Raw genomic sequence first — 27,234 nt, 5'->3', positions numbered from 1 at the left:
TCAATGACATCAGTCATTGAGACAGCACCTCACATCTATTAGGATGGCTATAATTAAATGAAAAACTCCCAGAAAACAAGTGTTGACCAAGATGTGAAGAAATTGGAACCCTTTACACATTGGTGGTGGGAATGTAAAGTGGTTTAGCTGCTAAGAAAATTTTGGTGGTTCTTAAGTTAAAACAGAACTACCACATGATACAGCAATTCCACGCCTAGGTATACGCCCCAAAGAACATGTTTACACAAAAACTTACACATGAATGTTCACAGCAACATTATTCATAATGAACAACTGGAAACCCAAATGTGTATAAACAGATAATGCAATGGGACAGTATTAAGCCATAAAAAGTTAAGTACTGATGCATGCTACACTGATAAACCTGGAAAACATGCTAAATGAAAGCAGACACACAGAAAGGCCACACACTGTACCATTCCATTCATGTTTTAAACTATCACACAAAAAGGCCACATATTGTATCATTCCATTTATGTTTTAAACTATCCAGAGTAGGCAAATCCATACATAAATTTGTGGGTGCCAAAGAAATGGGGGGATGGGAGAATTGAGACTAACAGGGATGGGTTCTTTTGGGGATGATGTTCTGGAATTTGATAGTGGTAATGAGTGTACAACAGTGAATATACTAATTCCTGAAACTGAACATTTTTAAAGTGGATTTTATGTTGTAAATTATAGCTTAATTTAAAAAAAACATGCCTTGGCCAGCGTGGCTCAGTTTGTTGTAGCGTTGTCCTATAGCCCAAGGGTTGCAGTTCGATTCCCAGTCAAGGCACATACCTAGGTTGTGGGTCCAATCCCTGGTACAGGCACATGCAGGAGGCAACCAATCTATGTTTCTCTCCCTGTCTTTAAAAGCAACAGAAAAAAAAGTCCTTGGGTGAGGATTAAAAAAAAAAGACTACTAGTTGAAGGGGGTCACCACTCATCAAACCTGGGTCAAGTTGAACATCAGAATTATTAGATTTGAAAAAAATAAAACCAAATTCATAGTGAAAACTACCACCCAAAAAGTACAGAAGAGAGAAAACTCTTTTTTATAGATGAATGCCAGCTAATAAAAATGCAGGAGGCCCTGGCTGGCATAGCTCAGTGGACTGAGCGCAGGCTGCGAACCAAAGTGTCACAGGTTCGATTCCCAGTCAGGGTACATGCCTGGGTTGCAGGCCATGACCCCCAGCAACCGCACATTGATGTCTTTCTCTCTCTCTCTCTCCCCCACTCCCTTCCCTCTCTGAAAATAAATAAGTAAAATCTTAAAGGAAAAATGCAGGAGGAATGATAGGATAAGAAAATTACCATTTAAAAACTAGTAACTGATTTTAGGCAAGGATCATCAGTGACTGCTATAAGCAATGTGCAAATGGTGACTTAAGACCAAGATATTCAATGGTTTTTATCCCACAGTTCTTTTGTTAGATCTGGGGTTGCATTCACCTTAACCAAGGACACAAACCCAGCATTACCAATATAAGGACGAGCTGGTATGACACATTATACAACCGGAACATACACAACTTCACTTACATAGCATCTTGCAAAGTTTAACCTGTCCTGACCAGCGTGGCTCTGTGCGTGGGTTGGGCATCGGTCCATAAACCAAAAGGTCGCTGGTTTGATTCCCGATGAGGGCACATGCCTGGGTTGTAGGCCAGGGCCCCAGTTGGGGGTGTGTGAGAGGCAACCAATGGATGTTTCCCTTGCAAATCGTTTTCTTCTCCCCCCACCCCTCCTCTCTAAAATTAAATACATAGTATCTTTAAAAAGTAAAATAAAAAGTTTAACCTGAATCAAATCATGAGGAACAGTAAGACTAATCCAGAATGTAGGATTTTTCTATAAAACAACTGGGCTGAATTCCTCTATTTAGCAGTGAAATGCCCTGATTTTAAAACTTATTTTAAATGACTCAGTGGGGGAGGGGGAGTGTGTGCGTGTATGTGTGTGTATATATAATATGTGTAGAGTGATATGGAGGGAAGGAGAGGAAGGGCAACACAGAGAAAGCAAATGTGGCAAAAAGTATTAGCTGGTGAATTTATGTAAAAGAACATGGGTATTCAATATACTCCTCTTTCACCTTTTTTGTAAGTTTACAATTTTTCAAAATAAAAACGGGGAGAAAATTTGTATAATACATCAGCTTAAAAAAACAAAAAAATTAGGGGTGGGTGGGATGGGGAAAAAGTGGTGGTGGGAAAATGGAGACAACTGTATTCGGACATTAATTTTTTAAAAAGTATGAAAAAATTTAACATGCTTAAAGGGTAATAATCAGAAAATAATGCATCTCTAATACAAAGAATCTGATTTTCTTGAACACACTTTACTGTTTGTTCTCATTATGGTAGAGTTGCTCTGCAGTTCCTCTACGAACCCTTCAAGGCTTCTAAACTAATTAAGTGAAAATCACTTAGCCTAATTCAGACAATCACAAATTTGTCCACGAGGCAAGAAAACAGGCTGGACAACTCACAAACCCCACTGCACTTTACCCACAGTGTGGAACTCTATGCACCTCAAAATATGGCTTTCGGATGTTTTTTCTTTAACAAACTGCTGATAATGTCAAGTGAGAAAGGTATACATTTTTAGCTATAGGATAGATACCCCACATGATTAGCAGATAATTCAATGTATCCCCAGTGGGAGGATTTATCATAAAGAAAAGTCACCAAAAATTGTAAGCAGTCTAGATTGTGTTTATTGAAGCCAGTAATTAGAGACATCTTCTTTTTCGGCACTAGAAAGCAAGGTCCCACACGACTGCATACTGCATCTGGATGGAGCCACACCCCCGGACTAAGGCGGGTCGGGGAATAATCTGCAGTCCTAATTTTAGTTAAAAACATCCATAAATTCAGTATGGAGACAACGGTGAACTTTCACTTACAGCTTCAACATTGTTAAGGTCATGATGTACAGAGCAGTCACTTTCACCTTTGATAAACTAATGAAATGCAACATCTTCAATTTAAATACTGATTTTAAAATGCCAATCAAAAAAGTGCAAACAAAATTAAAAAATTCTAGCAGCGTACCCATTGAATTTTTAGGAAAGTCCAATTCATGGCCTTAATACAGCCACATCTTCAAAATTGGGCTTATATCTTACTTTTTCCATTTCAAAGACAAACAGCAGATGTAATCAATACAATGTCTATAGTCATAAAATTGTCTTTAACAGTCTACCACACAAGTGTATTCTGCAAATAAAATGAATTTTACTTTAAAAAGTAAAGGCGGTTTATTGTTTGGCCTTTGGTTCCAATGCTTGAAAACTCCAAAGTAACAATAACAAAAACCTCCCCTCCTCCCACCTCCCACGAAGAACCCTGTAGCTCCCCAAAGTTGGTAGACTTTGGCAACCACTGAGCACGTGACACTATGCATCAGTTTCTTCTGATACTAGGAGCATCCACTTGTAATGAGCAACTAACAGTGATCTCCAAGAAACCTTCCTTCACAAGACAAGTGTCTTCGCATTTCATCGGTTTTAGTACATTTTACATTGACACAAAAGTGCTTATCAGATTACATGATTAAAAAATAAACAAAAACTAAAATTATGCATTGAAATTTTAAATCACACTAGATCCGTCCTAGGCATGTGCCTTTCCAAGAATTCTTTCCTGTTTCTGAGGTCACTCGTTTTGTGCCCCACCCCCCAGCTGCTACAGAGGAACTGAGTGACCTCACGGCTAGTGTGGTCACAGGTTGTTTGGCATCTGTTGGTCACTACACCACAACGACCACTCCACAGTCAGTTTACTGTCGTGTCGTTACCTGGACAATACAGTAATTGGAAGCCACAATACATTTTTTAAAAAAATAACTGAATTTAAAAAGGGGGAAGAAGTATATTTTCAACAAAATGGCACATGAAACATGTTTGTATGTTTGTCAGAAAGGCAAGTAAATACTCAGCTTTCTCCTTAACAGTGTTCAGACCTTTACAAAAAAGCAATTCACGACAGTTTTCGAGCCTCGTTACACAACACAGGATATCCGGTTATGCACATTACTACGTTAGTGGTCAGTCAAGTCTTGCATGTAAAAGTAATGACATCAGGGAAGTTATGCTCAGACACAGTACAATAAACATTCATATAAAAAAGTAAACTCCACATATGTGAACTGTGGTTTTTCCCTTGGTTTGACAACAAATGTTTCTTACATTAAATTAACGGTAGTGTTTGCATTTGAATGTTCTTTAATCATGTATAAAATTAAAAGTGCCATTTGAAATCCACAGAAATCATTTCCAGAGTGGTGGTTGTCATATGACATTGTGCATGAATTTGCCCTAAATGGAGACACCTGAACTCTTATTTCCATAAGAAAAAAATGCTACATTTTATGAAAAACACAAGAGCAATGTATCATTTCCATTTTCAATATAAAACATTCACCTATCTGTCCGCCTGCCAGCACCGATCAGACCAGGGAGCTGGGCCAGGACCCTTCTGCGTCAGAGGAACGCCACGCTGGCTTCCACGGGCCGTCAGGCCGGGACCGGTGCGAGCCAATTAGTCAGTGTGCAATTACACTAAAAACCTCCCTCAAACTCTCGAACTTTCTGCAGCGCACTGCATTATAGTAAAACGAGAGTTTGGTCACCCATTCTCTACTTGTAGGCCAGCCTGTGGTAGTAAGATTTTTTTTTTTAATTTAAAAAAACAAAGCAGGAGTTATTTAGAAAACACAATTCAAAGTACACTAATTTCGTAACCGCAGTGACTATCTGCCCCACAACACACACGTGTGGAGCCCCGCACCTCCCACGAGGACGTGGCCTAAGCCACGCACGTGAGTCCTGAGCAGCTGCCATCTTCCTCACCCGTGTCAGCTCCACCTGACTCAGGCACCCCCACACCTGCCCCAAGTTAAAGATGCGTTCAGAACAAGTCTGATTCCCGTTCTGCTTAGTGTTTAGTTTGGAAATGCATCTGATAGAAAGCCTTAAAAATGATTATTCAACTTCTACCGAACACACTGTATTTACGGACACCGCTCATCTCCTTCTTCCTTCACCTCCTTCAACGTTCAGCTTCCCCACCACCACTTCTCTCATCCCTCCTTTTAGCCTTTTTTGTTTCCCGGACCTTCTGCCACTGAATCTGCTTCCCAAGAACAAGTGACTTTGCTAGCACGCAACTGGTCAGACTAACCACCATCTGATCAATGATTTTCGGGCCTCGCTTGCTCCGCCCCGAAAGAAAGCGGGCCCTCTTTCTCTCCACCTACCTTCCCTTCCACACGATGCCCCAGCTGCACTCGCTTCCCAAGAGAGTGCCACATGCCTGAGAGTCCACGGTTATCCTTAACAAAGGGATCTGACCCATAACCTTCATAAATGTGCAATTCACACTCGGACAAGCCAATGAAGTATTTTTTTTAAAGTTCATCTCCCCTGCCCCCCAAAACTGATAGCATGTGCCATATCAGAAAAATCCTGGTCTTAGCAGATCAATATACATAGTTATTTGGTCATTTTACATATGCACTTTTGAGGAGGATCAGGCTTCATTTTCTGTTGAAGAGTTTGTTACCATGGCGTCTGGTTTTCGAGTCATTCTATCCAGTTCTTCCTGAACATTTGTCAACACAGTCTTTTGTCCTTAAAAGGAAAGCAGCAGTGATGAGAGACCTGAAGAGAATTTTTAAACAAAAACATTTAAAACTATATAGACTTCTGTAATCATTTGTGGCTATAATAACCTCAATCTCAGTAAGAATAAGAAAAGCCTTATTTCATTACAAAAATTATGAGACAGACCTAAATCCAGTCATTCCTTATTCAAAATGGAACAGGTCTGTGCTCCCCTGACCATATGACTGCCCTCTGCCTGGGGGTGCTCTTGTGCCCAACGCAAGGGCAGTTCTGAAAACGCTCTCACCACCCAAGAGGACCCCTGTGCACGCCCACTGCCATCTTCCCAGGGCTGGTATCTGAGTTCTGACATGCAGCAAACGCTTTCTGCGCCTCAAATACAACAGGGGTTTAGGTTTTGATTCTCATTACAACACTCTAAACTGACTCATTCGGATGGCCCAGAAACATTGTATTTCAAAAAGAAAGACTAAACCCAGACATTTCAGTCTGCAGAAAATCCTATTTTTTTATTGTCAAATACTAACTGGGGCCTGGAAATGACCCCTATCTCCTACCTGGGAATAGCAGCTCACAGTCAGGGCCATCAGACCAGATTCTGAGCCTCTAGAACTCAGGAGCCCCTGCAGGCCTGGCTGACCTCGGGATGGAGTGATGTCCTGTTGGCTTTCTTTGATATGAACACACCAATTTGGGAAAACACTGTTCTTATAGAACACACCAGAAAACACTGTTCTGGTGTGTTCTTATAGCCAATGGGAAATTAAAAGCCAAGAACTTTTAAAATGGCCTCAGGCTTCCAGGGAGAATGTGTAATCCCAAGGACCCTGATTACTTGTTTCAGAGACCTCTAAAACACGGACTTGCCCTAACTGGACGGACGGATGCAGAGAGGTGTGAGTTGGGGGTGGGGAGGAGCTTCATGGAGGAGGAAATGAGACAGTGAGTGTTCAGACTCCAGCTCACAGCAAGACTGGGGACAGGCAGTACACAAAAGTCCTTATAAAGCATCATGAGAAATTAAATAAGTAAAATGTCAACGGGACACTCCAGACCATGACCTCCAGTGGACAGAGCTTCTATACCAGGGCACATGTATAGTTTAGGACTGACCTCAACTTACCCAACTATAAGTTCCTGAGAACATGAATGTACACAGAGCCCACCTTAAAGGTGCCCAGGAAACCTGCACGGTGATAAGGTAATTCTCCTGTAAAGCACACTGACAGCATAAAGCAGAGGAGTGCTTCCTTACTTGGCTGTTAAGAAAACCAAGGGTCTGCCTGCAGCCTCTCAGGTGAAAGCAGACTCTCCTGTCCACCGCCCAACCTTCCAGCACCCCTCCACCAGAAGGGTCTTAAGTCCCCAAGGGTCCTTCAGTACCTGACTTCTTGGCTGTGCTCTGCACCCCACCAGCACCAGGACTTCCAGGAGAGCCTGTTTTTTTACTCAACAGACTGTTGAAGAAGCTGGCCAACACCCCTTCACTTGCTGCATTATCTAAGAAAACATTAAGAAAAAAAAAAGCATCACACAAACTGGATAAATCAATTAAACAAAAGCATGGGAATTATCCATCGGTAGCTATCATCTTCCTAGGATTCTGAGCACATTCATTTACCACATGCATTATATGCTGCCACTGCTGAGGCTAGTCAGAGGTCAGCATGGTTACTAAGCGAGTACCTGTTTAGATTTCCCACCTGTTTGGGGGCTCAATAGAGAACCTGCGCCCCACATCATCTCCCTGTCGACAAGACAGTGTTTTTCAAAGTTTTATAATCTCACAACACTCCAAAGCTGCTATGAAAAGCTCTTATTCAGAATAAGAGACAGCCTTCAAACATGCAAGAATAAAATAAAATTTTGCATTGAAGGTCTTATTGCAGCCAACATCTTGGGGTATTATTACTAAGTCAATGGGAAAAGAGATTATTTCAACTAATAAGCAATTGAGCTTTATAAGAGAAATGAAGAGGGGGAAGGTCCCACAATTTATAAATGGTAATAATATAAACATAATGAGAAACAAGACTAAGGGCTCAAAACATGCATTTTCAGTGTGACCTCTCATGCTGTATTCCTCTCCAAAGGAATCTGCACTGCCTACCCGAGGTCTTACACACAGCCAGGTGCAAGGGCGACCGATTCCAACAAAGAAACAGGCCTCGGCCTCCGCCCACCCTGAGCCCCTCCTGAGAGAGGCACGTGGAAAGCAGCCCTTCTTGGGAAAGAAAACAGCCCAGGCACCATGAGTCTCTCCCTTCCAAGCCCAGCCGAGCAGCCCCTGCAGAGCTCAGGCCTAGGACTGAACCGCTCTCCACAGAGACAGGACACATACTTTTGATGTTTGGATCCGGCTTCTTCACTGACGTGCCTGGGGAGGTGCTGGGCACACTGGCGGGCCCTCCCCGGCCCTGAGTTCTTGGGGAGCCAGAGGGTCCTCTCGCAGGGGATTCCTAAGTCCAAAACCAGCCCAAGTCACACATAGGCATAAAAATAACAGAAAACACATATTCCAAAAATGAACCCGTGAGTGTTTTCCATAGTCTAGGGAGAAGGACCGGAGAACTGGAGTTTGCTCACAGCTCAGTCCCTTTACTAGACCTGGTTCCCCTGACAGAAGAGGTATCGAGATAACAAAGCCTATTCACTTGAATTCCCCGAGCAGTATTCCTTCCTCAGCTTTGTTCTGAGTTCCTGCTATGTTCCTGGCCCTGGGCCTTTGGGGACCATGTTCCCTTTGAAAATATAAAAGCCCACACAAGCTTTCACAAATAATGGTATCAAGTTTGAAGACACCCACGACACTGGGTCTCTTGACCCTCTGTTTAAGGTACTCACGGAGGCTCTCGTGGGCGTGGCTGGCTGCTTGGCAAGGAGTGACTGCAAAGAGAGGGACACACTGGCCATTAACCAAAGCCTGCAGAGTGCACTGAAGGTCTGGAGAAGCACTTCCAAGTATTCCACTAGAGGGCACCATGAACAACCACCAAGTCTTAGGTTTTACACTCCACATACAAAAAATTTAAATTGAGCAGTTTTGGTATATGGTGAAAAAATATACTCCAAGTTACCAGTTTTGAAGCTAAGGAAGCAAGGGGAGCACAGAAGGGAGGGGCAGCAGGCAAAAGACCTGTCAACACCCCATGCTGACCTGCCTGCACCATCAAGCGGACTCATGACATGTCTAACAGTCCAAGGGAAACAGATGGGTGAGAGTGAGTTTGCATCCTTAACTGTCAGCCTGGGGAAGTTACCTTCCTCACCTACGAAATGGGTGCATCAGCTCACCTGCCATCACGCACAAGGCTGTGTAGCGCTATGTGAAACAATGGAAGGGAAGTCAGGGCACTCAGTGAACTGTCAACTTGGGAAGTATTATGACAGAAAACCTATGTTTCCAAACAGAAAGGGTTCTTAAAAAGATAACTAAGCCAATCACTGTAGCAGAATCTGCAAGGCAGGCCAGGGATGCCCTGAGGCAGATGGTCCAACCCCTACTCTGTACCAGCTGTAAAAACGGAAGAAAACAAGAAGACCTGCTGCAGCATCTTTGGCAAGCTGATACCCACCACCTCGCCCCAGGGAACTGGCTATTTCACTCACGAAAGCGCCTCTGCTCTGGCCTCACTGGTCCTCCTACCTGTTGTTTCATTAGGAACACCTGCTCATCTTCTGCTGCCAACTCTTTGTCGTGGACCAGCTGTGAAGGGGAGAGACACACTCACTGTGGTCACAGGTCGATAAACCCGAATTCGTCAAAATTAATGCTGAAAGGACAATCTGGGGCTAGGGTCTCCCCAAGGGTCTGGGGAGAGTCACTGCTGGGATGGCAGAGTTATGCTCTCCTGGCCTAGCAAAGGCCTGGTGCCGAGACCAGCCTTGGCATGTGGCAAGCTGACAGGCTCTAGCCACCTCCCAGATCAGAGTCTGCAGGAGCTCGCAGGAGCAACGGGACCCACTAACAGTGGTCCAGAGGTAGTGGTGGCACTGTCAGGACTTAATGAGAAACTTCAACTCCACTCCACGTGGACACTGCATCACTCGTGTCCCACCACCCAAATCCATTTACCTAACACCAGACCTCATCTAGACATTTTTTAAAGTTGATTTTAGAGACAGAGGAAAGGAAGGGAGGGAGGAGGGAAGAAAGAAGGGAGGGAGAGAAGGGGAGGGAGGGGGAGAGACAGAGAGAGCAAGAGAGAGAGAAAAAACATTGATTTTGCTGTTCCACTCTAAAGACTTGGAGGCAACCAATCAACATTTCTCTCACATCGATGTTTCTCTCCCTCTCTTCCTCTCTCTCTAGAATCAAGAAAAGAAATTAAAAAATAAAATAAAGGCCCTTAGATTACTCCCCACCCCTAAGGTAGTTCAATGTATAGGGCCCGATTCTTTATACTATAAAAAATCTATACTATAAAGTTTTTAGGTTTCTTTTCCCATTAAAAACGAAAACCACCTACAACTCTTAATTAAAGTGACTGATTTGGGTACCTTTCTCACAGGAGGTTTTGTGATAAAGTCTTCATATACATCTTCTGGCTTTACAGTTGTGAAATTTTCATGTAAAATAGCTATTTTCTTTTCATTGTCCCAGCCAGCAGGTCTAAAGGCAGAGAGAAAGGGACTGACTTGTTTTTCCTGTGACTGCCTCACAGAGCACAGAGCACGTTCTGGGTCAGACAGGACTCCTGGGTGAGTTCCTATCCCAGATTTTGTCTGTACTTGCTGGGGCTGGCTTGTAACTTTCAGTACACAAGCCAAAATTTACTGCAGGTATACCCCACCAGAGATCAACCCTGCAGGCCCTGCTCCATACTGAGCTCATGAGGCCCAAGGCCTAAGGAGCCACACGGGACCTGACCACACCTGCTGACCCGCAGCAAGTGTTCAGGGCCTTCCCACAACTCCACCCAGAGGAGCAGGGACACAATGGGGCCCTCAAACAGAGGGGAGAATGCAGAGACCAGCAGAGAGGGCAGAGCTCAGGATGGGAGTGTTTCTCTCCGGCATGCGGGGACCCTTCCTGTGAGCTGTTTCTCTTCTTTCTGACAACAGTTTCTATGGATTGGTTCATTAATTTTACTGGTTTGGGAAGATCTACCCTGGAGCCAAGGGGGTCTACCAGAACATGCACTGTTCTGGGCCCCACACCAGAAGGACACAAAGAGTCCTTGAGGCTCCCACATGGATGCTGTCCAGCTTGACATCACAGGGCAAGATGGCACCCAGGTTACACTAAGTTAAGCCACACTCACCAGACTTTACATGACAAACTTTTGAATTCTACAGGCTCTAAAAGATGGTGATCGATTGTTCTCATGGGCCTTCATTTTCCATCCAATTCCTGTTCCAATAATAGCTCTAAAACTAATAGGGTACTTAGCTGGGGCTCTCCACCCCAATCACTTTACTGATGTCACCAGCTCCCAAGTAAGCAACTACCTACAGGGGCCAAGAGTGCAAAGGGACAGGTGTGATCAAGATACCACCACGACCCATGCAGCCTTCAGAAGCTGCGAGATACCTCTCCACTACAGACCAGCCCCAAACCCAGCCCGTCTCCCTGCTCCTCCTGCCCCTGCCGGGGAGCACATGTGACCTGGGCACTGGCTGGCTCCACAAACATACTGCTGTCTGCAGTTGTATCTTTGGTACCTACCTGACTGCTCTAGAAGATTCTCTGAAATCGGTCTAAGCCTCTAGCTTTGCTGTCTAAAAGCAGACCAAACAAGGCTCTCCCTGAACATTTAGGAGGGCACCTACTCAGTCCCACCTTCACTCTTCTCACAGACTGTCCCTCCCGTCCCTCCAGCCCTTCTGGCCTGCCTGGCCCACACCACCCCTCCTTCCGGCATCACCCCCTCTGCTTTCCCTGCTGCACTTCCTCTGCTACCCCACTGCTGCCCTACCTCTCGCTGGCTGTGTGTGTGTCTCTACAGTGCCACTGTGCCTCTCATTCATTTGTGTCCTCAGCATAGAATCTGGGCACCTAGGAGGTGCTCCGTATTTGCTGAATGAATTGTAATTTTTTTAAGTAAAGAGGATACCTAAGCCTACAAACACTGATCTACTGGTGTAAGTCCTTTCAGAAACCACAGCTTCAGCATTTATTTATGAATCCACAGCACTTATCATTCTCCAGGGATGAGAAGACACAAAGTCGGGCAACAAGTATCTGAGTCCCTGCCCAGGTGCCCCCAACATAGGAAATGTCACAGCACAGTAAGTAGGCAGTATTAGTCAAAGCCCATGCTCACAGGATGGGCAGATGCCTGATGATGGGCAGAGAAACCAGATGCTTCAACAGAAAACATTCAGGATCCCCCAAACACCAATTCCCTCTCCTTCAACTTCCTCCCCCATCCAGTCTTTTACCAGAGGAGCAAATAAGTGGTAAAAATGGCTGGCTTAAGTTTTGGCAAATTACTCTCAATGAAGAAAGGCAGCAGCCCTGACCTCACAGTATCCACTTCCCTCAGACGAGGCAGAATGGCAAGTAACGTGGAAAGGAGCGGAGGGGAACGTGGGTGTACCCATCACCTATGAGATCCAAGCATTCTGCCCCAAGGCAGCAGAAACCTGCCTGAGAGAGAAGGCACCTGACTTGGAAGGATAAAATATAAAGAACCAAGGTACTATGAAGAAAAGAGTGTGAAAACATCACCTATAAGGAACTCACATAAAAACTGCATCCTTTTCCACAACTAAGGCAGGCGTGGTGAAGTGGAAACCATACATTTTATGAACAATGTACTTATACAATAAGTCGAGGTTTTTCTCTTCCTTCACTGATGTGTAAATCAAGGCAGCTCCATCTAATCAATCTGCTTAAGGAAAACCACTTTACTGCAGGAGACAAAAGCAAAAAGACACAAGCACAATCCTCACAGTACTACCCATAGGTTGATCAGTTTTTGATTAATACGTGATCAATAGAAAAAGTGTTAAAATTTAAAAAACTAAAAGGATAATAGTAGCAGACAAACCAGGTCAAAAGCATAAAGGATGCTGATGCTAGGCTGCACAGGTCACATTTTAACACACAAACTTGTCTTCTGACCCACCCGATTGCTTCCCAGTAGTCAAGCTAATGGCTCTGAGGCTAGCCCAGGAAAACATCCTCCGCATACCCAAGGTACACAGATTCTATCCCAGGAAGACACTCACATATAGTTAAGTTTATCATTAAGCACACCTTTTATGAGGGGTACCTATATGTATCGGTAACTTACACTGAGCTGGACAAGCTAAAGGGGCCAAAGGAAGTGATGAAAAGATCCCTCACTCCCCCTCACCCAGGGTGTGGGACTATGGCACCAACCGCCATTAGATTTTTACAGAAATCAGATTCAAGGAACAAACTACTGACACAGTATCTTTCTCATGATACAAAATGCTTGTTGCATCTAAAACAATATCATGTTGGGTAATTAACCTTTTTTGGGGGAAAAAAAAGCAAAGTTTTAAAAGATTTCTAAGATATGAAAGTAACTTGGTAATAAAATTGTCACATATCAGCCTTCTTCTTAAATATAAAAGCTGATCAAATGTACAGCATTAAAAATAAAAGCAAGCAAATATAGGCGCAAATTAACAAGTCTCGAATTCCAACATAGTAAAATACAAAACTAGTAAAAAAAAATGTATACAGTATCTCCCTGGCAGAAGACTATTCTGGATTCAGGAAGTACCGTATCTCTTTGAAGATGCCCCATTTGGAGGGAAGCCTGGGCGTCCCAGCCCCAAAACAGCACTCCAAGGATACACTGGAGGCAGAACCTCCGTAGATGTGACTGGATGAAGTCAAAATGCTCGTCCCTGTAATCATGCTCCTTCTCCAGGACGCTCACAGCATCACACTGCAGGGAAGACAGAACGGGACAGGAGTTATCTTTCTGCATCTCTGCCTGCTGCAGATGAGAACGGCTTCTTCTTCAGGCCTGGAGTGTCTCAGTTCCAAAGAAGAAAGCCACAGGCAAGGGTCCAAGTACTGATTAAACAGACAAGAGTGAAAAGCAACTGGACATTTTGCTCTTTCATCCTGGGCCCCAGTTTCCCTACCTATAAAGTGGGAATATAAGAGCCCTGATCACCTCACAGTTGTTTTAAGGATCAAACCAGGTTACATCAGGAAACAGGCCCCCTGGACCCAGCTGCGCACTGCACACCCCACAGGGTTCCGTTCTCACAGAACGTGATGCAAATGGCACCCCCTGTATTTGCAACACAGCGGCTCTGATTGGGAATAGAGCACTTTTAAAACCCAAAAGGTTTTTAGAGCCACTTCTTTTTATTTTGTGAAAGACACAACTTTGTTTCTCTATGGCTAACCTTAATTTCTATTCCCACTTCATCATTCTACAGGGTAAAGGAATCTCAAGTCTCCAGTTTCCTTCCTTCTTTTCCTAGAATTACGTTCCTTTCTGGAAATCATCTCAAGTCCAACAGACGTTAGAGACCAAAGCCTGAAAGAATTCTGCTCTTTCATATTATTTTTTCATCATTCGTTTGGGCCAGATGAACTGGTTTCCACAGCCTTACAAAAATTGTTTTTAGTTCTGAGTGTGAATCAACAGCGTTGACAGTGCTTCCTGGAGATTAACAGAGGCTACGAACAAACTGAGTGATGTCATATTTCAAGCAGCAATGTTGAAATGACAGCATTTTCTATGCTGACATGTTCAATGTACCTTCATGAATCCCGAATTAGCCCAACTCGCCCTTGGGAAGACACCTAATTACAGCTTCCCAAACGTTCTTTCACTGGTGACTGTTCACTGGCAGGCCCAGCCGAGCCGCAGCTCCCCGGCACACACCTTTGTGCACACCACCAGCACAGGGATCCCCAGGTTATGGGTCAGCACGCTGTCTCCGAGAGGCAGGGCAACATTTTCTTCGTCAGGACCCGAGGTCAGAGGCCCTCTTCTCTGTGGGGAACCTTGACAACCTTCTTCTGGTTCAATATAGTCTTGAAAATCCTTCACAACTACCAGTGAAAAAAGAAAAGAAAATTACACACAAAAATATATGCCAGCTTTAGAAAACTAAAAAAGATAGGAACAAGCACAAATCACAAAGAACTGTGACAAACTCCCTAATTGCATCCTACTGCAACATTAGGAATTCGGGGATGATGATGCAAAATGCCAATTCTGACACATTCAGGGTGAGCATTATAATTTCAGAGTGGCAAAAACATTCCCTGGACATCTTCAATTGTACCCAACTCTTAAACGGCTTTTTAAAAACTTCCAAGGCTTCAACAGTTCCTATGAAAAGCCACTTTTCTTGTAAAATCATACATTTTCAAAATACCAGAACAGTTCAACTGTGTCACTTCAATACAGAAAAGTGCTAGACATAGCTTATACTTCTAAAACTCTTCAGAGTTCTCATTAGAAATAATAAAACCATCTGAACTCTACAAAACGTGCTGTTTCCTTACAGCTGAGGAAGTCCCCGCTGAGGAGCGAGGCTGGGCTTGCCCAGCACCGTCCACATCTCCATCTCCTCCTCACCCCCGGCTCCTGTGGACTCGATCTCATCTTCAGGAGATCCTGAGTCACGTGGGCAGTGTTCAAGGACCTGTTCTCGTCTAACTCGAGGGGCCAGTGGTACGATACCCACACACTCACTACTTTGGCCAAGCGTGCAATCTCACAGGAGAGCCTTCAAGCTGAGTGGTCCATGGCCTCAGTTAAGCCAAAGGAACACAAAGCCCACAGACCTGCACCTTTCCACGGGTGTTTCCAGGCTTACATGTCAGGCCAGAGAACAAGCACAAGCTACTCCGAGCCAGAGGAGCAAACAGGCAGCTGTATCCTTCTATGCCCAACAGGACTAAAGGGCCCAAAGCCCTGTTACTCTCATCCACAACATGTTCATTAAGAAAATGCAAAAAGCTGGAATAAAGAGAAACTAGAGAAAGGTATACATACTCCTCTCTGCCCCACCCCCTACAGGTTTCAAACATTTTAAAACTGTTGAGTTTTAATTTACCAAGATTCTAGGTTAGTATTATATAAGCTTCTGGAATTATCTAGGAGCACACTATCTTTCACATAGTAATACTGGGCACACAAAAACACCGACTAAACCCAGTACCATTTCATATCTACAACCTCTCCTTAATTAATATAGTTCCACTGTTAGTATAAATAATAAACAACCTACTCAAGATCTTGCTGCATTTTGGACAAAAACAGGATTTTCTAATTAACTAATTAGCATGGTTGTTAAAGGATCTTGAAGGAATCAAAGGTTGTCATATTTCTCTTTAAAAGCATTTTAGGAAATCTTCAAATCAATGAAAAATACAATGGCTTAACTGTCTGGTAATACCTGTAACTGTCCAAGAACGCAGGAAGCACCCAACTAGGGCTTTCCCAAGACAGTGAGCAAGGCAGAGCCTGCAAAAGGTAAGCAAAGGGACCGTGCGAAGAGAGGCAGAGGCAGGGCGGCTCCAACAGTGTGCTCCACGAACTTCCACTGCCCAGGGTGCGGCACCACCCGGCTGCATCCCACATGTGCCGTGATGGGGAAATGGCTGGGAAGCCCTGGGTTAAACTACCCGTTCTCTAAAGAGCAGCTTGATTATGGCTGTCCAACAGCAGCAGGAAATGCACATGTGTTTTTAATAACAGCATTTTAGAAAAAATAAGTTGGAAGGCAGAACAAATGTTCGTAACAGAGGTTGGTGAAAAGGGAGGATAAAAACATGGTGAGTCTTGTGTAATTCAGATAGTAAATGTGCCTCTCCCTTAGGGTACCCACACACCACAGTATTAAAACTGTTTCTCTCTAGAGGGAGGGATGGCCAGTGTTTCACAGCAGGGGCCTCAACCCACCTGGGGCTTCCCTTTAGCATCGGATGGGGGCGTGGATACATGAGGGAGATCCCAGTGTGCTCTCCTCTAGCTGGTGCCCCCTTTTTCTTACCTTTTCCTTCCTACTGCACCTAACGGATCCCCCTTTGGTCCCACAGCCCTACCACAGACAGCACCTAATCTTCTTCCTGTACGTGATACGCAAGGGAAGCCCCAGGCATAAAGCAGAAAAGACAAGACTAACCACACAAGCACCGTCTTCTGGCGGCTCAGAGGGTTGCTCTGCCCTCCCCCTCACTCAGATGGATCCTGTAGCCAAACAGCTGCCACAGACTCAGGACCAACCGGGAACCTAATCCTGAAAGAGAGTGGCCGGCCATGGAACAGCTTTCCAAACTCAGCGGACTGGAGACTGGGTGACAGCCCTGCACTCCTTCAATACAATACCCACAGTCCCATTAGTCAGGAAAATGGGAGTCCTCTGAGCAAGAGGATGGCCATCTGCTTTATTAAAATGTAACCTAAACCCAGCAGCAACAAAGGCACTCCTCCAACACACAACATCTGAGGAGGGGTGGTGAAAACAAGAGCGGTCCTCAGAAGGCTGACCAGAGTCATGAGGCAGGGACAGGTTCCAGCAAGTGCTAGGTGCCTCTCCTTCCGTGCAACTGAATTGAACCCTGACGCTGAGAACACTCGTCCACACAGGACACATTTCCCCGCCTCCTCAGAAAGACAGCCGGCGCCCGCCCCTAGGCCCTTCTTTCCTTTTCCTCTGCCCTGCTGTCCGGAACAGGGATGTGAAGGCCAGAGCGCCAGTTGTCAAGAGGAAGAGAACCACACCCTAGACATGACAAAGCAGGAAGCCAGGGTCCTTGGTCTAGCCTCCCAGAGCTGCTTTCCAGGCCCGAACTGCCTGCCTCTCAATTTCATTTACAGGAGAGAAAAAACCTGCAGACTTGTTTAAGCCACTGTTATTCTGGGTTGTGTGCCACATGCAGCTGAATCTAATCCTAAGTGACAGGCATCAACGACTAAGACCACAAAATAAATTCAGTGTGTCATAGGAACACAAGTGCCCAAGGAGCAGGCATCTTGTCTGCTACATGCATTCCCAACGCCTAGCACAGACCGGTACAAGGCAGACACTTTCCCTATTAGGAAGGGACAATACCCTTGGCTCAATCTTTTTTTTTTTTTCCTGTTTTAACAATCTTTACAAGGTTATAACTCTACACTAAAGTCACCAGTGCATTAACCCACTAATCTAGGCACGGTGCTAAAAGTGCCCTCCAGCCTCGGAACTATTTTGAGAAGTTGTCCTTAGGACCTCTATTTCAGGGGGAAAGAGGCGTTATCTAGAAAGGTCAGCGGCTGAAGCAAGCCGAGCTGAGCTGCATAACAATCATTGCAGCTCACACGGGGGTGACCTGGGAAACACATACACACAGCAAACCAGAGATCCAATGTAAAGCTCCCTGTTTATGCTAATGTGGGAAGTACTGAAGTTATGACAGGAAGACACACAGCAAGAAATTTCTTTGAAAAGCACATCAAAATTTCTGAACCCTTCTCCCAGTAACAGTGAAGATCCCATGTGCCATGCCCCAGAAGCTCTCATTAATTCACTACAGGGAATGATGTCATCCTGTGGAAATAAGCCAAGCCAAGCCTGCCCTGGCCAAGACTGCCGCTGCCGCCACTGCCACCACATCTCCAGCCCCTGCCCCTCCCATTTCCCTGGCAAGTGGACAGAAGCTGATGTAACTGTACAGAAGCAAAGGAAAAGAAAAACAAGCTTCTGAACCACATTAAGGGAAAAAAACACAAAACTTCCTTTAATTTGAAAGTTCTTTGTTCTCAAAAAGGCCTCAGTATCCTTAAGTCTTAAAATAGCCTTTCATTTTAATGACAAAAAAAGGACCTTCCTATTTAAATGAACTAAAATCTTATTTGCTGGATCCCAAAATAAACTAAGCGAGGAGTTGAAAGATCTGTCTTTTGTGAGGCTTCCTTTAAACCTGCCAATAAGAGGGTCCAAAGGGCCTCAGTGGGATCCCATGTAACAGACTCAAGCTGCAGAGATCACAGGACGTCTCCATACCCACTGATGTAACTCAGCAGGCAGAGGGTAACGGAAAAGCAGAAAGACACACAGATGTGATCACGTTTTAGGGGGATATGGGAAACCCTTATTTTAAAAGAGAATCAAGAATATAAAAAAAATACTAACTCATTAATATTCTGCAACTGGGACATGATATAAAAATTGCTCTGAATATTTGTAATACTTTTTGACTACTGAATTTATAGAAGTAACTTTGAAATAAAAGGTGCAAACAAAAAAACACATTCTGCAAGGGAAGCTTTGCAGCCTTTTGATACTGTGAAAAGCAAGGTGGTTGGAACCATCCAAAGAAACTACTGATTTTTCCCACTGAGAAAATCTTATTTTACTTACACTTCCGTTCCAGCTCCCTCATTTCTTCTGGTGGAATCTTCATTTTATCAATGTGCTCACGTAAAACACTGGCCCATTTCTGTAGAGATTCCATCACAGTCCAAGGCCTAGACATGTCTGCAACAAAAATAACCAAGGTCTCCGGCAAGGATTCAGCAGAAACTGCAAACTTCAGCAGGCCTTTGTGGTACAGGTCTCCATCCAGAATCCACACGTTACAGCGTGTGTGATCTGAGAAAAGAAGTGAAGCGAAGTTACTGCCTGAAAACAACCACCAGCACAGCTGAAAGAAGAGCCATATCAGAAAATACTTGAAGGTTACAGCCACACAGAACACAAACAGAAATCTTAACCAGAAAAGGGCGTGCATGCTCAGTGGATAGAAACCCTTGGTCAGGTGCCTGGTGAACTGTAAACTTTAAACTTTTCTTTTTTTGAAGATTTTATTTATTTGTTTTTTTTTGTTTTCTGTTTTCTGGGTTTTTTTGTTTTTGTTTTTTTTTTTTAAGAGAGAGGGGAAAGGAGGGAGAAAGACAGGGAAACATCCATGTTTGGTTGCCTCTCGCACGCCCCCTGTTGGGGACCTGTCCTGCAACCCAGGCACATGCCCTGACCAGGAATCAAACCGGCGACCTTTTTTGGGTCTACAAACGGGTACTCAATCCACTGAGCCACAACAGCCGGGCTAAACTTTAAACTCTTTAAACTACCATAACATATTACATCCACATATAAAAATATTACAGCAATGTCTGAGAAGTAAAAAGTGAAGGACACTTTAGCTTTCAATGAGAGTCAAAAGATACTAACAAAAGCTAGGATGTTCACTGGTCAACTGTTCTACAGCCTAAATTACCCATTCTCCTAAAACTCCAGCAATCTGGGAGGCAGCAAGCAACGCTGAACAGCCTGTGGTTAAACAAGCACTTTTTGTGTCTGTCACACTAGGCAGTATGTTCACATGCTATGAAGGGTACCAAAGAGACAGGACACCTTTGTGTTGAAATGTTAAGATAAACTCATTACTTACATAAATTGAGACACGAATTACTGGATACCTGATGATTTAAGGAATTACAATTATTTTTTATATGATAACAATATTCTTAAAAATCCCTAACTTTCAGACATATATATGGAAGTATTGGCAGATATGATGACATGCCTGAAATGTGCTTCATAATAATCCAATGTGGAGTGAAGGGAGAAGAGGGCGAGAGTAACAGTTGAAACAAAATTCATCAGGAGCTAGTAACTGCTAAAGACAGATGACAGACACACTGGGGCTCATACTGACCTGTGTTGTACACAGTTTTTGTTTTCCATTAATAAAAAGTTAAAAACATTCACACAAATGTGCAAGGGCTGATATTTAATGAACCATGGTTCCAAAATCATAACTAAATGACCAAACTATAGGAGATAATTCTCCAAATTAATATATATTTTAAAAATTTTAGTCACTTTTTAAGAAAAAATTTTTTTGATACAAGTGCTTTGAGAAAGAACTCCTACCATCAAAAAATGTCATTAAACTTATTTCCCAATAAATACCACCATATACTTTAAAAATCTGTCTGCTGGTAGCTTTTTTTGCATAATCAACATACTGTAAAAAATTTTCATAACTTTATTTCAATGGTATAATAAGGTATCTACATCTAACTACACTTTCAAGCTCCAATATATTTTTTAATTTTATTTTTCAGTTACAGTTTACATTCAATATAATTTTGTATCAGCTTCAGGTATATCAAAACTAACACATTTCAGATAGTGGTTTTGGTGTGGTTGTGTGAATTCCTTCAAAAATACTGCTCTGTACCTAAAGCCCACAGATTTAAATGTCCGCCCCTTACTAGGCACAGTTCCTTTTTCAGCTTCTTTTCCCACCGCCCATTACACACAAGATCACACACACAACACATGGAAAAATGAATGTCCCCAACCCTGGAGGCAGTGGTCCTTTGACATGTCATGCCCCACCATCAACCGGGAACGGGCTGAAGCCTATTTTCTCTACTTGGGTGACTGCCTGCAGAATGTGTATTTATAACCCAGTCACACCACATTAAAATAAATAAATAAATAAATAAATAAATAAATAAATAAAAACCTGCAGCCGAAAGAGGAACAGTTAACCACAGGTTCAAAGAGGAACCTGCAAATAGGTGGCCCAGAAAAATCCCATAAATGCACAGACCATGAAATTTTTAAGGAAACATTAGAGAATCCGAAATAAAAGTTAACATGTACTTCAACTCAAAGGCACATGAATATGGTTAATAGGATGTTTTGGCAGGAAATATGCTTTGCCATCTGGAAACAAGAGGCTGCAGAGCTGCAGAGTACCTACAGCACATTCTTCCAAAGGGTGCTACAGCTGCCACTCTGTCCTAAGCGCTCAGCCACCTGTGACACCTGCTGCCTCTCATTCTGTCCACCTACAAAACACCTGTCGTTATCCAGTCCTGAAAACCAGGAAACTGAGTGCACAGCGGGTCAGTCACAATGAGCGACCACAGGAGTGGGGCTCTGGACTGGTTCTGCGTGGCTCCAAAGCCCAAGTTCTTTTCACAATAACCATGCCGCTCCACAAAAACAGGAAGTGAAAGACTCGGACATATGGGACCGTCTTTGCCTGGCTCAGTGGCCCAAGTCCCAGCCCTACCCACGCAGACCCCAGTTGGCCTAGACAGGCACCTGAGGGCCCCTGCCCTTTTTATACAGGGAGAACCCTCACCACCAGGTCTACCTCCTGCCTTTCCTTCATATCCTTTTGGGAATTTTCAGCAAGACAAAGGAGTCAGGGGAGGAGGAGCAGGAATAAAGTCCCTGGAGTTCTAAGGTGACCACTAAGTTACCATTAATACAGTGCAGATCTTCAGGCTTTAACAAGTGATCCTTATACCCCTGCCCTCTTAACAATGACTCTTGGAGATCAAAGAACTATCATGCTGGAAAAGACCTGGGACCAGCTTCTTCGTTTTAGCAATAAGGAGATAGGGGATCAGGGGTAGTGGGATATAATCACCCTTACGTCACAATCCTAACTGTTAAAATGGGTAATGAAAATATAAAAAAAGTAATTTAACAACTACATGTCTTCCATATAACTTGCCCAGTTATAACTACGTAACTTGCCCCCAAATAAAAAGACCTAGACATCAGTAATTACTTACTTTAGAGACATTCAAGAGCTAACATAAAACCTAAAATTTTATAAAGAAGGAAACTGAGTAATGGTAACCAAAAACCATCCCTCCAACCCTGCTCATAATTATACTTACAAGAAAGAACTGTAAACTTGTATCTAATTCTTATAAGAGTGCTTACTTACCCTGCACTATTAATCATCCCAACTACCCTGTAGGTAGAAACTATTCTGTACCCATTCTCAAGATGAGAAATTGAGAGAGAACATTATCATCTCTGAGCCTCTATTCCCTCCACTGGAAGCAACACAGGAAATTAGTGTTTTTACATGGTCACAAAGAGACTCAGAAAAGTCTCCTGTGAATACCTGTTGAGCTGTTTACACCTTGAACCACACCAATTTCAGATACTCCACCAGAACCAGGCAGAGTAACAAAGGTGCCCAGATCAGCCTGTCAAGCATTTCTCTCACACAAAAGTCCCCGGCTTTTAGAAACATCTTTCTTATTACCTTTATGGGCATCTGAAACTTTACCTTCAGTAACTCCTTTTAAAGTGGGGGCTACCCAGAGCAGCAGCTGACAGCTCCATTCCCCATTTTTGCTAACATACTCTAAAGAGGAAAGTGAGTCAAGTCCTACAAAGACATGCACTTCACCTATTCCCCTGTGATGTAGGCTCTGTGATGTTAGAACTGTGGACCCTGAGAAAGAAGATCCCTACACAGAAGGGCTCCTATTGGCTAACTGGGCTCAAATGAAAACAAAACAAAAAAAAGGAAAAAAAAAAAAAAAAAGAAACAGAGCCTAGTAGCCATTTCTATCCAGGGGCCTCCTGTGCAAACCACACTTCAAGGAGAAGCCTGAATTAAGTTGTCTGTCTCCTGCACTGAACTGCCTTCCTGCACTGTGTCTCTGTCATCTGAGCCATCCCTTATAGAGGATTTTCTGGAATCCTATCTCAACCAATAGGACTGAGACTTTCCCAGTCCAATAGGAGCTATGCAGCTTTAACCCCATCAACACTTTCACTGACCAATCAGGGACCAGGGACAGGGACTTCTGTCTATATAAGTCAGCTCCTCTCTGGTGTGGGACATCCACTTTCCCTTTTCACAGAAGGCAGAAGACTGTATTTCCCCGGCTGAAGATGTGTCACTAGGGCAGAACTGAGCTGCCTAGCAGAGGAGAGGCCTCACCCCAGGGCCTCCTTACAGCCAAGCACCGTCACGCTGCTTCATAACTGAGCTGTGCGCTATTAAGCTGTCCCATAGCCATACTGTTTTCATAGTCATGCTACATCACAACTGAGCTGTTTTGCACTAAATAAAGTTTCCTTCCTCGCTACACCCCCAATTGGGAATTCCTGTTGGGACTGAACGGGCACCAGCCTACTGGTGACCGAACTAAACAGAATACTGAGAATGCCTGGCCATGTTGCAGGAGCTGCAACCAAGGAGTCAGACACCTGCAGTCACCCTCACCACAGACCAATGCTCCACTCACCATCTCGGTCCTCGTCGTGAACGCTGAGGTAGAGATACTCTAGGCCTCTTCCTTTTTTGCCATGCTCAGCTCCTTGTAGTTTGGTCATGAGGGTTGTCTTACCAGAACCATCTTCACCTACAAATAACAGATGTAAGAAGACAAAGTGTATTGTGTGCTGTAGGCAAGGATGGGGAGTCTTGACACTGACACAAAGAACTACTAAGAATTCCTGCAAAGCCTGCTGTTGAGGTCTCTGACCTGCATTCACAGACAAAGCAAGCTCTGCTGGAAGAGTGGACGGTGTGGGGAGGGGTGATAAAGGCAGCAAATTCCAAGATCTAAAATGACATTCTTCTGCAGCTGTCCTCACTTTGCAAGGAAAGGACTAACACAGGTCCACAGGCCCTACCCACAACTCACAAGACAGACATTTGGAGAAGTAAAAGGGAAACTAGTTTCTCACAAAATAAACTTTTACCACAAGAAAAACAAGAAATCTTCAATATGTAATTAACCTTAAAACCCAAGAACTCTAAACTAAAAAAAGTCTGACCCTGCCTCATAAACGTGAAGAATGGAAGCTATCATTCCCTTTTGATTTTAGTACATCTCTTTCATAAGCATCTCAAAGCTAATGAAAGTAATTACAGACCTAAGCAAAACTCTTAAACATAATGTAAATAGTTATCAAGCACCTCCTCATCCCCAACCAACAACCACACTCCTCCAAATAGGAAACCTTAAACATCAAGATGACCCACCATAAAGGAACATCACTAGGCGCCCCTGGGATTTAATACCATGGACTTGCAGACCATGAGAACTGAAAGGTATTCCGCAGATCCGAGGTCTCCTTCCTCACCCCAATGCCACCACCTTACTCAGGCCCTCCACATCCCAGCTGGATCAGGCTGTACAGTAGGTACTGTCAGCCTGGCTTCAGTGCCTGCTCAGTTTCAGCCACCTGCCACTCTGCTGCCAGAATTCCCTTTCTGTGACACAGATCTAGTACCTTGACTCCCCACTTCTTGACGATCTCTAAGGGTCCCTGTTACCTAGTGTGATGGCCATTACCTACCTGCTCCACGCCCCACAGTGATTCCCATGCAGATTAGGGGACAGAGGTGAAACAAAAGGCCCTTGAGAATCAGGGGTCTTCAGGAAAAAATCATCAATTCCTCAGCCTTCCACAACCTGTCCACCCCAAGGAACTTCTGGCAGCTCCCAAACCCCCACACCCTCCTACCTGTGCGTTTCTGCAAGCACTAACCTTCTGTGTCCCTGCGTGTTGACATTTCTCTTCAAACACCTGACCTCTTTCAAAACAGCATCAAGCAGTGTGACTGATGCTCCCACAATAATCTGCCCATGCCTACCTGGTATAGTACAATGACCAACACATCTATCTGTCCCTCCCTATATGGAGATTCTTGTGTAGAGGCTGACGGGTGTCTGTGCTGTCAGGGCGCCCAGCCTACAGGTCCCACTCAACAAGTGGCTTTGCTGTATGAAGGGACCGTCAAACTCCCACACCTGCATGAAAAAACCGAAACCAGAAACGTTAAGGAACCTGACCCAGGTAACCCAGCAATGATGGCTGGAATAAGGCGATCAAGTCCCTTGGTAAAAGCTCCAAGGCCGCCTGCAGAGTCCCTACCACTGCTCATGAAGACGGAGGAGTGGTTGCTGTGCCAGCTCCCCACAGCCCCGACCCCAAGTCACCTGGTTCCGCCACTTCTTCCACCTGTCTCCTGTACTCACTCCCCTCTCCATGCCCGCATTCGTTAACCTTCGAGATTGTGAGCGCAGGGAGCCCGGGACATTTAAAGCAAGGCTAAGGTTGCAGCCGAATGACTAGGGAATGCACCGACAACCCCATGCCAGCATCACTGGGCTCTTCGAAAGGGCAACACCCCAACCTCAGACGTGGTGGACCTGGCTGTCCACCCTGGGTCTTCGGGCCACCGGGCGAGGCCAGCTGAAAGCAGGCAACAGGGGAGAGGAAGGCTGGGACCCGTGCGCCGGACGCCCGCCTCGCCCACCCCGGCTCCCCGGGCAACGCCCCGCCGCCGGCGCTCACCAAAGACCAAAATGTTCTTGCCAGAAGGCAGCTTGGACCTGGCGCGGGTGGACACCTCGCTCAGGATCGAGGACCTGTGGGGGCAACGGCAAAGCGGTCAGCCCCGGGGCCAGCCTGGACGCGACCGGCCCGGGAAGACCCGTCGGTCTGTCCGACTGTCCGGCCCAGCCCGGCCGGCTCCCCGCCCGGACGCGGCCTCCCGGGCCCGGCCGACACAGCCTGGCCGCCTCCGGGTCTCACCATAAGCTCTGGCCTTCCTCTTCCTCACTGGTCAGGTCGCCGGCGGCTGCTACCGCGGGGCCGTTGGGGCCCAGCAGTACCTTCTTCTCCACCCCCACCGGCGCCATCTTGCCAACTGCAGCCACAAAGAGGACCCTCCCCCGGGCCCGCCGAGGACCCGCGAGGACCCCGGCCGGGAGGCCCGCTGCCCGCCGTCCCACGCGCCGCGCCTCACACCGCCCACCCTACAGGGTCCGCGTGGCCGGCCGCACGCCTCCCGGAACACGGTGTCCGCAGGTTCTCACAAGGTCGTGAGGCCGCCTCGCTGGTAGGAGACGGGTGGCGGTCAGGCGGCAGCCGAGGCAGCCAAGCCCGGGGAGGCGGCGGCGGGAGCCGCTGGGACGGGCGCGCTGGCGGCCTCTGCCGGCCGAGGGGCGCAGCAGCACCCCACCCCGGGTCCTCCCGGCGCCTCCCGCTGCGGCTGCGCCGTCGGAGGCCGAGGAAGCCAGAGAGGCAGACGCGAAAAGCTCAGGTTTTGGAATGCGACTAACACTTAGAGCTCTTCATCTAGTTCTTATCGAGTGCCTGAGTCACGTTATCTCCCTGAATTGTATCCAACCTGTTTACAGATGAAGAATCTGAAGCTCATAAAGCTTAAGAAACCTGCGGAAGGACCCAATGCTAGAAGTTAGGGTCCTAGTACTTAGAATCTTACTCACTGATCTTAACCTATTACATCATGAGTTTTGCCCAATCCTAGTCAAGCCCCGCATTGAGATCCTCCTTAAGATAGACCCCTGAATTCTCATAAATACCCCTTACCCCCACCCCACCTTTTTCACTGACGCTATTAAGATTATGAGCTGGTGATGATCTTTACCGCAGTGACAATCCACTTAAGTTTATTAACAGGTTTTTTAAAATATTTTCAGGAAACCAGCTATTGACAGCAGAAACAGGTGGCTTTAATTCCCTTTCTTCAGCGGAAAAGGGGAGAGATGTGAAAGAGGAAGAGATAGCGGAGAGAAAGAGGAACGAAGAGGATAATGGAAGAAAAAAAAAGAAACAGTACAGTTTGCCAAATCAAGCTTAAATTTAGGTGTGGCCACTACCTGATGGCTCTTGCTGTCAAGTCTGTAGAAGCAGGCTCACTTTACAAGGCATTTCGAAATATCTCAAGGAAGTGAGATTTGGCAGAAAAGCAGCCACCCCCATGGACTTCCCAGGAGTAGCACTCTGATCCTGGCTCTGCCAAATGGATTACAGGATCCAACAAATGGACATAACACATTTTGCCGTGTATAATGCACTCCCCTGTGTAGTGCACACCCATGTTTTTGGCCCAGACTTTCAGG

At 45.2% G+C, this 27,234-nt stretch overlaps 1 protein-coding gene across 1 annotated transcript; it reads right to left on the bottom strand.

Annotated features, from left to right (window-relative positions):
- Positions 1 to 2,708: 2,708 nt before the first annotated feature.
- On the bottom strand, positions 2,709 to 26,179 carry DYNC1LI2 (dynein cytoplasmic 1 light intermediate chain 2). The gene is made up of 13 exons (XM_045818639.1): positions 25,901 to 26,179; positions 25,661 to 25,734; positions 23,599 to 23,715; positions 18,938 to 19,168; positions 14,467 to 14,636; positions 13,416 to 13,509; positions 12,330 to 12,465; positions 10,142 to 10,253; positions 9,288 to 9,347; positions 8,486 to 8,527; positions 7,983 to 8,100; positions 7,025 to 7,141; positions 2,709 to 5,647 (listed from the first exon to the last, which is right to left on the bottom strand). The coding sequence occupies exons 1-13, from the start codon at positions 26,005 to 26,007 to the stop codon at positions 5,547 to 5,549; spliced, it is 1,479 nt and encodes a 492-aa protein (XP_045674595.1). The 5' UTR covers positions 26,008 to 26,179; the 3' UTR covers positions 2,709 to 5,546.
- Positions 26,180 to 27,234: the final 1,055 nt, after the last annotated feature.

The sequence above is a fragment of the Phyllostomus hastatus genome, unplaced genomic scaffold (assembly GCF_019186645.2).
Source record: "Phyllostomus hastatus isolate PE091 unplaced genomic scaffold, TTU_PhHast_1.1 phas_scaffold_345, whole genome shotgun sequence".
In the NCBI taxonomy this organism is placed as follows: domain Eukaryota; kingdom Metazoa; phylum Chordata; class Mammalia; order Chiroptera; family Phyllostomidae; genus Phyllostomus; species Phyllostomus hastatus.
This window is presented reverse-complemented; position numbering and strand designations above follow the sequence as displayed.